Genomic DNA, 12208 nt, shown 5'->3' with positions numbered 1-12208 from the left:
TGTAAATTGTTGTATCTTTCGCCATCAAATTAGGTACGAGTTAGGTACTTCGAGACAATAATTATTAAATTCATACTACAAAAGAATAATAGTATTCGGAACGCAGCCGTAATATGACCTTGTTGTGACTTTGATTTGACACTTTTGACAGTTGTTACAAAATAACTTCGCGAATCGCGCGATCTTCTCTGACCTTAAAAACTCCGATAATAAATGTTATTTAATTAGAACAGTGAGCCAAGATAGCTCGTCTTGTAATATAGAACGTTCATTATTTTATAAAAAATGCCTAGTGTAGTTACTGTGGACACTAACCCTTTTGAGGGTCAAAAGCCGGGAACGAGCGGTTTACGTAAAAAAGTTAAAGTTTTTGTTCAAGAACATTACACAGAGAATTTTATCCAAAGTATATTGGATGCGAATAAAGACTCCTTGGTTGGGTGCACGTTAGTGGTCGGTGGCGATGGCCGGTATCTTGTAAAAGAGGTTGTCGACAAAATTATAAAAATATCCGCTGCTAATGGGGTGAGTAAACTTAACTAACTTTAACTTCATATTAATTTTGTTAGAGAATTCAAATAAAATTGAAATAAGTCTTCTTATTATTGACGTAGATTTCTTCTTTTTATTTTTATCATTTAGAAAAAAGTTTTAATGGTGTATTCCAATTTCATCGTCGCTAATGAACTTTATAAAAAATATAATAATTATATTTATGGCCAGTGGTTGCACTCGGTTGCAGTTAATTATTATTTATTTCTGTAACTTGAGACTGTTTTAAAGAGTTTTAACCTCACTTTAAATTTCAGTAAACATTTCAAATGACTGCTAATAATTGATTGTTGTTGTACTAGTTGCCAAAAGTTTCCATGCTATTATTCAGAATGAATTCCAAGCCTAAATTATGTGTATAATAAAACATTAAAGAGGTTTTGATAGATATGACTGATTAAAATGGTCTATTTGTGAGACTAAACAATTGAAAATAAATACTTTATCTCTATGGCTTTGACCTGAGATTATCCTAGATAACACATAGTAAATCAAGCTATTATTATTAAATAATAATTACATTTATCAGTTTGTTTATTTCCTCATTATGATAAAACAATTATGAAAACATAATCTATAATAGAAAATATCACAATTACTTAGCTAGTTTAATTCTCAGCAATATATAACATAATAATAGCTGTTTTGTCTCAATCATACAAAGAAGTAATAAAAAAAAGATACCCATATACTTCTCTACTCCTATTCTATTATATAGAAATATTATCATAACAACAAATAGTACTTTATTAACTAAAAAACAGAAAGCAATATACAGTAATAATCTTCATGCCCTTCAGTCAATTGACACAGGCATTTTTATAGAAAATGTATTTTTCTAAAGTAATAATGTTTGGTGCGGTAACCATTGGGTGTTGTGTGTTTATTACTTAATGTATTACATTTGTGCAGGTGGCCAGGCTACTGGTAGGTCAAAATGGCATCCTTTCTACTCCAGCTGTGTCCTGCATCATCAGGAAATACAAAACTCTTGGTAAGTTAAAAGTATGTACTATAAATTATAACCTGTTTTTGGAGCTTGGGATTTGGAGTATTGTAAATTCTATAGGTTTGTAAGTGATGATTCAGAATTCTTAGTTATTCGGCAGATGTTTTTACTACCAGCTGTTTAACCTTTCTTAGGAATCTCATGTTTAACCAGAAAATAAAAGGGACATTTGTTGGTGAAGATGGGGATTAATAGTATAGGAATCTGAGGTTTAGGATAGGTCCCCACCTCTTTAAGGAGTCTGGAACATTGCAGGTATGGGGAAAGACTTGTGAAAGGCTGCAGTGGCTTGAGTAGGTCGGGATTGCATGCCCAAATGTAAATGCCCCAATATGAATGATCTCGTTTCATTAATTCATTTTTGTCTGCCAAAACTCTCTATTCTTTATTAATTTTATGTCTACCATTTGGCCTTGCCATTACTTAAAAAAAGGCCCAAAAATGTTTGGTACCTAAATGATCTATATGATATAGATCAATCAGTAGTATAATTACCCCATATCAAGTTGAAAACTTTATTGCATCAGTAAATACTGTAGTATCAATACTATAGATGTAATGATAGTAGCATATATTTACTATTATCGGTACATACAATCTGATATGAAATAGCAATAAAATCCCATCTCATTATGACTTAGCAGTAATGGTTGATGATGCAATTGCTGAGTGTGTGATTTTTTGTATTACATATAAGAAACATAGCTTTTTTAGCTAAGTCATTGATGATATTATGTTGATATCTATACTAATATAATAAAGCTGAAGAGTTTGTTTGTTTGTTTGTTTGAACGCGATAATCTCAGGAACTACTGGTCCGATTTGAAAAATTCTTTTAGAGTTAGATAGCCTATTTATTGAGGAAGGCGATAGGCTATATATCATTACGCTACGACCAGTAGGAGCTGAGTAGCAACGAAAAATGTTACAAAAACGGGAAAAATTATGACGCATTCTCTCTTATGTGACGCAAGCGCAATGCGCGGGTCAGCTAGTATTAAAAAAAAAGGTATCAAATAGATAAACTACCGCTAAATGTACTCAGAAACCGGGTCACTTAGTAACGAAAGACTTAAATATATTGATTTCTCCCACAGGTGGTATAGTACTAACAGCGTCCCACAACCCGGGCGGCATCGACAACGACTTCGGCATCAAGTTCAACTGCGCTAACGGCGGCCCGGCGCCCGACGCCACCACCAACCAGATCTACGCCATCACCACCACCATCAAACAGTACAAGATCGTGCCTGATATTAACTGCGATATTACTAAGATTGGCGTCTCTAACTTTGATGTGAGTCTTTTAAACAGGTTTTATAACGGCATATGCATTGCTACCTGTGATCATATTCTATAGGTGCTTAATAGGTATATTATTTGTTACCTATAATCATATTCTCTAGGTGCTTAAAACCATGTCCAATCTACGAAATAAATCGTGTTTGGTAACGCCTATAGTGCGAAAGTCACATTACTGCAACAGAAGTTTGGTTTGTAAGGTTTGATTCCTAATGTTGCTAGTTTTCAAAAGTTTCCGATATTCAAATTATTGTAAAAGAAAATAAATATTAAAGCACTGGGTAAGAAAACTGATTTTTTTGAATTAGATCGAGGCTCCAAACACTATTGAACTATTCAAAAAATTTCGTTCAACTAATCTACACATTGGTTAATTTTATGGGAGCTAAGCAAGCTTATGAATCCGATCATAGCCAAAGCTATTTATTTAACTATATATTTTTATTTGTACATAGAGATAAATACTAAATGTTATTGTGTTAGGTGGGCGGCAACAAATTCACAGTGGAAGTGATAGACTCGGTGAACGACTACGCGGCCTACATGAAGGAGATCTTCGACTTCGCCGCCATCAAGGCGCTCATACAGGGCACGCCGCAGAGGAAACCATTCAACGTACTCATTGATTCTATGAATGGAGGTGAGAGTTACATTTTAGTGAATATGGGAATTGCCTTCCTCTAATTTGTGTTTGTAGATACACGAGCTAATCCAATGGATGATTGCCTGGCTAAAAGTTCAGAAGAAAACCTCTCTCAGGTGCTCTTTATATTAATTTAGTCAAACAATTTGCCCTTGTAAACTTATTATTTCAATGTAATTCATCGTAATTACAATTGCCAGATAAGACTTGTATTTGTGTTTACTCGCTCACTAAGTTAAGCTCTTGCCATTGCTTTTGTGCCAATTCGACCTATACAAACATAAAAATAACGGACATAAAGTGACAACCACAAATGGACACAAAAAGACCAGAAAAAACTATTTGTAACAGGCTCAAATATTTGTACCCTGTGCGAATCGAATCCGCGATGTAAGCGTAGTAGTGTGGCGTCCATCTTAACTACTACGCACAGGAGCCCGTGTAATACCTAAGTATTACTACGTAGTCTTATATATTTCAATAGTTTTGTATTCACACATAAACTTAAGATTCACAATTCTTAGTACAATATGTAATTTAATTGTAACATCAATAAAATAAACGGTTCCCACGTTGAACAAATAGGTACACTATTATCATGTTCCAAACAGCTGACTTTATATTATTACACTATGTATAAACAATATTTAACTGTACATGTTACTATCGCGTGCTTACTGCATGTTATCACGTGAATTCACGCGGCTAACTTATTTAGGTATTATATTGAAAATTAAGATTTAAAAAAATTGAGGAGGTCAGTAATTGAGTAGATAAGGTCGTACTAGTTACCACTTCTTTTTCATGTAGGGTAAAAATCCCTTCGGATGCCCATCTTCCCTCGTGGAAGAAAAAGTGGGTTATGTGGTCTGACCGGCCCGAAAACCAACCATTTGATCGTGGTGCCTCTAAATAAACACTTAAGTAGATGCCTAACTAGCAGCAGCTGCGCTCGAAATATCGAACAGTAATTTCTGAAATTAGCAGTCGTTGTTTGAGCCTGAGTTTTTAACTGTCTCCATGCAAAATTTCAGCATGATATTCACCTCAATGTGCGGTAGTTAGTAGGTATAAATCTAGAATATAGGTCATACTCATTTTGGTTACTGAGTTTCTATATACCTTATATAGTGGACCGCAATATGTCGTGGTTAGTAGTAGGCATAAACTTAGTATATAGGTCATAGGTTGTACAAATTTTTGGGTACTGAAGTTCTAATAGTTATGGAAAGGTAACCGCAATTTGTGGAATTTCAATAAAATAATAAAAATGTTGACAATGTATATTGTTATGTACCTACCGATATAAGATATATGTATATTCACTTTTATACCTTATACTTAAGGGTACTCAACATTAGGGCTTTCTTATTTATAGGCATTATATTATTGAAAAATACTTCTCTACAAATAATTACCTGAACATAGTAGTTACAAGAGTGTTTTATGCGGTGCTGCTGTTACCGTGTTATTGTAACAAAAGAAATTTTATTTAACTCTATGGGAATCAAGAATAATCCTTAATTTCTTAGAAATGAAATTAGTCACAAAATTAACATTTTTCTTATGTTTTAGTGACCGGTCCCTACGTAAAGCGCATATTCATCGACGAGCTAGGCGCTAAAGACAGCAACGTGCGTCGTATCGTGCCGCTTGAGGACTTCGGCGGCGCCCATCCAGATCCCAACCTTACATACGCTGCCGACCTCGTCAATGCCGTGAAGGGAGGAGACTATGATCTCGGTGCTGCTTTTGATGGCGATGGTAAGTGACTAAATATTGATATTGTGTGGGTAACAGTGGGTAGCATTTGTATACTATAATATGATTTTGTAATTTTTAGCCTATGTTCCACTCCATGTCTTTAATTTATTAAAATCTGTTTAGTAGTACTTTAACCGAGTGATAGATTTCCTAGGGTAAAAAGTTATTAATGGTGTTATATATCCAAGTTATTATCTTTGTCATTGTCATATCATCAAAATCCATTAATTAAGTAGGTAGTTTTCTTTCACGGAAAAACTATGAATGGATTATAATTATTTTTTTAGTATAGATGCAAAAAAAAGTCATTCGCATTTGTAATATTAGTAGTAATACCAAATGTCTATTTCCGCAGGTGACCGCAACATGATAATAGGTCGTAACGCGTTCTTCGTGACTCCGTCCGACTCGCTCGCCGTGCTGGCGAACAACTTGCACCACATCCCGTACTTCCAGCGCAGCGGCGTGCGCGGGTTCGCGCGCAGCATGCCCACCGCGGCCGCCGTGGACAGGGTCGCTGCTGCTACTGGACATGAGATGTTTGAAGTGCCTACTGGTGAGTACATACAAACGGATTACGTTTTTTACCGCCTTTAGTACATAAGTCCTGAGGTTCCGAATTCATGTACCATTTCGGAGCAACAATAATGCTAGGAATCAGTGGCGAAGGGTCAATTTTGTAAAAAGGGAAGCCGGAGCTAAAAAAGCTTACCTCGACGACTCGTGCAGTTCTTCAACTGTAGCAAGTTGTTCAAGTGGATGTTTTTTTAACCCACCTTCACTATACATGAAAGCACTGATACATGAAAACAGTGTTCTCAGGTATAATAAAAGTGGCTTTAAAAAAAGCCGTTGCTTATGAGTGGCGCGGTGTGATGATAGGTGATAGCGATGACTACAAAACTAAACAAAATATCTAAATTACTTACTACAATCTATATAATACATCTACTTATACTCTAAAGCTATTCGTCTATTTTTTCTAACAAAGTATGCTAGGACATTATCATAAAAACCGGGTTTATTTTTAATTTTTAACAGCAAATGTTTCTCAATTGAAATAAGGGCCAAATCTGATAAACGTTCCTCCTTTTGAGAGTTACGTGTATACGTATGAATACGCTTTAAAGCGGAAAAAGATCTTTCTGCTGATGCTACTGTTATAGGGATGGTTAGAAATATATTGCACAACGTCAAAATTTGTGGGAAAGTGGCACTTAATGAGGAATTTTGAAAATGAAGGTAGAGCTCGTAAACATCTAATTTATTTAAAGAATTAGTCGTATATAATACTCTAAGCTCGTTTTTTAAAGCGGCGAACTCAAAAGTTCGTGGAAAATGGGATATGAGAGCGGATATCAATTCATCCGGAAAAGAACGACTGTATAAAGTGTAGTTACATTTATTGAGTAAATTCAGAAATCTCATTTGAGAAAAAGATTGATATCGGCTTTGTATTTGCGTCTTAATATTGTCGATTATTTCAATACATAGACGCCTATACGAAGTTTTAGAGTCTATCTCATCTGAATGACATCGTCTACGTTGCCTCGGTGGCTCATAAAATTCTTGGACGCTGTCATAAATGGAATCAAAATTATTCATAAAATCGTTGGAAATCCAGTTACAAAATGAATCTATTTCGCGTCGCGCAACTTCGATATCAATCTGTTTCGACTGAAGTAAATTAAAAAGAACGTCGGTTTTCTGAAAAATGTCGGATAATACATGCAATATAAAACAAAATTGTTTGTTTTCCAATTTACTCATGAAACATTCTGCCAAAGAAAGAGATTCACTATCCCAAGATTCTGGATTATCTACTATCGAACTAAAAGTACTAATTATGTCTAACCTACAATTGAACAATACATTAATAATACGGGAATGGTAATGCCAACGGGTTTCCGACACCCCGGGCATACGGCGATCAGCAACTTCTTTCAAAAGCTGCGACCTTTTTGAAGACTTATTAAAAAAACGAACGATGCTATTAACGTGCCCAAAAAACGATTTAAGTTCCCTAATATTTTCTAGCGAACGGCTAAGTACTAAATTCAAAACATGTGCATAACACGGAACAAATATTGCCATAGGGCATGCTTCGCGAATTTTCGCTTGCACGCCTCCGTGCTCGCCCGACATAACTGCTGCGCCATCGTAAGATTGACCTATTAACTTATCCCTACAACGAAACTGATCAAGTATTCCTAATAACAGACTAGATAAGATTTCCGCAGTTCGACTACCACTAACGTCATAAAAACCTAAAAATCGTTCCTCGACGCCAGTTTCTGTTAAATACCTAAATACTACAGTTAGTTGTTCCCTATGACTGACATCTGGAGTCTCGTCTATCATCACCGAAACAAATTTGGCACTATTTATTTCCAACCTTATATGGTCGCGTAAAACTGATGCAATGCTATGAATTAAATCATTTTGGATGTCACTAGAAAGACCGGAAAAAGAAGGATTTTGATGGGACGAACATTGTTCTAAATGAGAATCTAATAGGGTATCATATTTGCTTAAATACAACAATGTTTCTATATAATTGCCACGATTATCTGAACTTAAGCCTTCATCATGGGCTCGAAAAGCTAACTCCTGTTTGCCTAACAAAATAACAGTATCTATGAACCGTTTCATTAAGTTCCTATTGCGATCTACTTTCCTATTGTGAACCTCAAATGTATTGGCGAAGAATGTTTCTATCCTATTCGTTCCGAACTCATGTAAAGATAAGCAACTACGAATATGTTTCTCAGTTTGAACATGCTTTCTTGTGGAAGTAGTCAGATTATTAATATCTGCAAAACCTGTATGGCTCCAAACGCTGCTAGAATCAGAGAATAGTAAACAAGGGAAACAAAACATTTTGTTTAATTTACAACTACCAGTGAGCCATGGATATTTATCGTATAACGAGCTATGGAAATGTTTGAAGAAACCATCACACCGTCTGTAATCTATTTTCATATCAGGGCGAGCACGACCTAACTGAACTACATGCTTTTTGTTTTCAAAACTCAACTTTGAAAACGTTGATTCCGTATTCAAAAGAAAGTCTGTCAGACAACAATCTATAGCTATTAAGGCTGCCATTCTAAAGAACTTCTTTACTTCACTGACGAAGTGACGAAATGCCTAATAAAATGCCTAAACTAAAACAATAACTGTTTTCTACCTATTGCCAAGATGGATACCTAGGAAAACAAACAAAAACAGTAAAGAAATACTTACAGATATGTGGAGAATCACTAATTCACTACACTACACTAATCACTACTTTCTTACACAAAATAATTACAATATTACACAATTATACACATGCAATTACACTATAATAACTTCAAAAATATTAAAATCCAAAATAACTATCATGCAAATGAGCGCGCGACATGAAAAGTAATTCATCTGTCAATATTATTGTCATCACAACAAATAGATGCATTTCGCATGCCTCTCTCTCATAATTAGTCAATAGATATAACTGCATCCCTTTCGCACACTCGCGTGCTGCTTGCTAGTTGCAGCTCCCCGCCTCCCCACGCTTCCACCGTCGCCGGTGGCGCCCTATATGCCGGAGAATACCGGCTTAACTCGGTACTAATTCGCGCCTTCTAAACGTACACCGCGTGACGTCATCGACATCTTTTTCCCCTTACGCGATTCCTTGGAGCAACCTTCGAGTTTTTTGACAGTGATTTTGTGATTACAAATTTTGCTATGACAAAAATGGCAGGCGTTTATTAATAATTTAGTTGTTTCGAATAATATATTGGTGAATATTGAAATAAATGTGATATTTTATAATATTAGTTTTAAAAAATAATTGTTTTTTTTTTTATATTTTCTTTTATGTACAATCTTTACTTGACGAAATTGAACACTAATGAGAGGCATTTTTAGGAGGGTTCGCAAAGTAAAGCCGGTAGGAATCGAGTTATAGGGAGCCTTCGCCACTGCTAGGAATCTCTGTGGAGTAATAGCCTTCATTGAATTCTTGATGTGCGTCTGAATCTTATAGTTGCCTGTCGGCGGTCGGTCTGCTATCCCTCGAATTGAGAGGTGGCAGGAATAAAAATGTATTTTTAAGTTTGTTTTTACTTTTCGATAACACATTTCAATGTTCCTACAAATTTCTACCATGTTGTCAAGTTTTTAATATTAGCTAACAGGTCCGAGTAGTATAATAATAAAGAAATGGCCTATCAGTGGTTCTGGGCAGTGTGACCTCACTACACTTGAGTCTATTAGCACAACCAGATTTTAAAAATAATAAAAAATATTCAAATCTATTTATCGATATTCTCAACTACTCTCCCCAGGTTGGAAATACTTCGGCAACTTAATGGACGCTGGTCGCCTGTCTCTCTGCGGCGAGGAGAGCTTCGGCACCGGGTCCGACCACGTGCGGGAGAAGGACGGCACGTGGGCGGCGCTGGCGTGGCTGCAGGTGCTGGCCGCCACCGGCAAGTCCGTGGAGGAGCTGCTCAAACAGCACTGGGCGCAGTTCGGCAGGAACTACTTCACTAGGTAACATTGAACAATAATTTCATTATTATTCACTATTCGTTAAAAAGTGACATTAGGTAAGCAAGAAAGGCGTGGTGACTTAATCAACGCGTTTGTTTACACAAGATTGGTAAAAACGAACTTTGTAAAGAGAGATGAACACAAAAAGTGTCGTAATATTTTCAGTGCGCTTAGATATTTTGATACAAACGAATACGAGCACGTCAGTAAAATATACGTGCTATTCGTAGTTCGTACTCACTAGAGTGACATCTCAACTTTAGGCAACTTCTAAGATCATACTGTTTTTGTCACTTGTATAGTAGCGATATAAATATTTTTCAGCATTTTGTTCTGCATTAATTCCTATGGCAACAGATTACGCACATACGTAGAAAGCTTAACAACTGCAAAAAAAACAGTAAACAATAACTTTGAACCTGTTTAAACAGATACGACTACGAAGAATGCGCAAGTGACCCATGTAACGAGATGATGCAGGCTCTAGAGAAGACCATCACGTCTCCTGGCTTCGTGGGCTCGTCGCACTCCAGCGGCGGCAAGACTTACATCGTCAAGCTGGCTGATAACTTCTCTTATATGGACCCTATCGACCAGAGTGTTGCTATGAAACAGGTACTGTGATATTTTAAATTGTTATTTCCATAGTGGTCACTAGCTGATTCGTCAGTCAACGATCAATTTGTTAGCGACACCAACTTTTGCTTGGCGAAGTAATCTATAACTTGGGGGACTTATTAATATTTAAGCGAATTTTGTTTGTATATTATGCAAGTAAAACACACCGAGTGATTTAACTTAGTTAACCTTAAGAAAACATATGTAACAGAAGTATTAAATACCTTTACAGGGTCTCCGCATTATCTTCGAAGACGGCTCGCGTATCGTGCTGCGCCTCAGTGGTACCGGCAGCTCCGGAGCTACCGTCAGGTAAGTCATTTTGATTTTATTAAATCAAACAACTGATTAATAACAATATGTAAGTAATAATGACTTTGTAACGAAATAGATCATCTGTGTGTTTGCAAATCTTGCAAAAAATAAGTAACTAATGAAACGAAATAAAATAAACTTAAGCTTAGCGTTGACATGTCAGTTAGCTGGAATAAAATCTTTGCAAACAAATAACAATTACTTTAAAGAATTGCTATTCGATTTTGTATTTAAACCACTACAAGATTGAGAATCAAAAAGTATTCCTTAATTTACGTATCAATTAGACTTTGAAGTCATTAATAATTAATTTGTATTTACATTTCAGACTGTACATAGACTCATACGAAGCTAAGAACGTGTTGGGTGACGCGCAGGTCATGTTAAAGCCTCTCATCGACGTGGCGCTGCAAATCTCTCAACTGCCCAAGTACACCGGCCGTGATGCACCTACTGTCATCACATAAATATTCACAAAGTAACTATCTATTATTAAATAATATAATCATGTTATGTTTCTAATAAACTGTTAAGACAGGGTGAAAAGTAAAATTGTATCCTACAGTTCTTAAATATTGTAATAATGAGTTAGCTAAATGTAAATCACAATGAAAAAACTCCAGACTGATGCCATACTTATGTAGCTCGACAACTGAGTGAAAAGCCTTGTGTGCAGGGTGACACAAAATAGAATTTAGGATATCAGTCTATCATTGAGTTATGTAGCGGGCGTTTTTCTGTCTGCTACAACTACTTTATTTTATACATACACGGAATAATCAATTATAATCTCGAACGTTTCCGTATCAAGGCTCTTTAGTAAGTTGTCGGACTATATTTTTAATGCTTGCTCTAAATATAACACATGCCTAATATTTTACGAAATTTTAAGAAATCTACCCAACTTACACTTTTTTCTATGTAAACCTTTGTTATTAATCTTTCATCATCAGGTTTCAATTCAAGGTTCAATCATCCAGGTTTTTTTAAACTTCATCCTAGGTTTAACTGTTGATAAAGACATTTTAATAAGTAAAGTTTTTAATAATAAATAAGTAAAGTTTATAAAATATACCCTGAAGTTCCTTCCATTTTGTAGTGTTGCCATATATTTAAACACAATCACAAATATAAGATTTTTAAATTAGTCTTAAGTTATATGAAAACTTCTTAGTACTTTATAAGTATATAAAATAAATATAAATCAACATTATACTGCCTAAAAATAAATAAAAATCATGGTTTTTGTTAAATACTTTAATCCTAAAATCTTTGGTACATACAAAAAAGGTAATTATTTTGTATAATGTCCTAATAATTGGCCAAAGATACAAATTGTTACTTATTTATGGAATCGGTTATACATTGTATATTTTTTATTTAATAAATGTTTATATAAAAAACGGATTTTTTACTGGTACACATAATATTATAATGCAACGGGACTTACGCGCGATTGAAAA

At 35.3% G+C, this 12208-nt stretch overlaps 1 protein-coding gene across 1 annotated transcript; it reads left to right on the top strand.

The window, feature by feature from the left end:
- Positions 1–146: 146 nt before the first annotated feature.
- Pgm1 (phosphoglucose mutase 1) lies at positions 147–11987 on the top strand. The gene is made up of 10 exons (XM_076124150.1): positions 147–525; positions 1465–1546; positions 2659–2858; positions 3347–3503; positions 5082–5270; positions 5626–5826; positions 9605–9812; positions 10244–10427; positions 10663–10742; positions 11074–11987. Exons 1-10 carry the CDS (start codon positions 286–288, stop codon positions 11210–11212), a joined length of 1680 nt encoding a protein of 559 aa, XP_075980265.1. The 5' UTR covers positions 147–285; the 3' UTR covers positions 11213–11987.
- The last annotated feature ends 221 nt before the right edge of the window (positions 11988–12208 follow it).

This window comes from Anticarsia gemmatalis, chromosome 16 (assembly GCF_050436995.1).
Source record: "Anticarsia gemmatalis isolate Benzon Research Colony breed Stoneville strain chromosome 16, ilAntGemm2 primary, whole genome shotgun sequence".
In the NCBI taxonomy this organism is placed as follows: Eukaryota; Metazoa; Arthropoda; class Insecta; order Lepidoptera; family Erebidae; genus Anticarsia; species Anticarsia gemmatalis.
The sequence above is the reverse complement of the archived record's forward strand: the minus strand, read 5'-3'. Positions and strand labels throughout refer to the sequence as shown.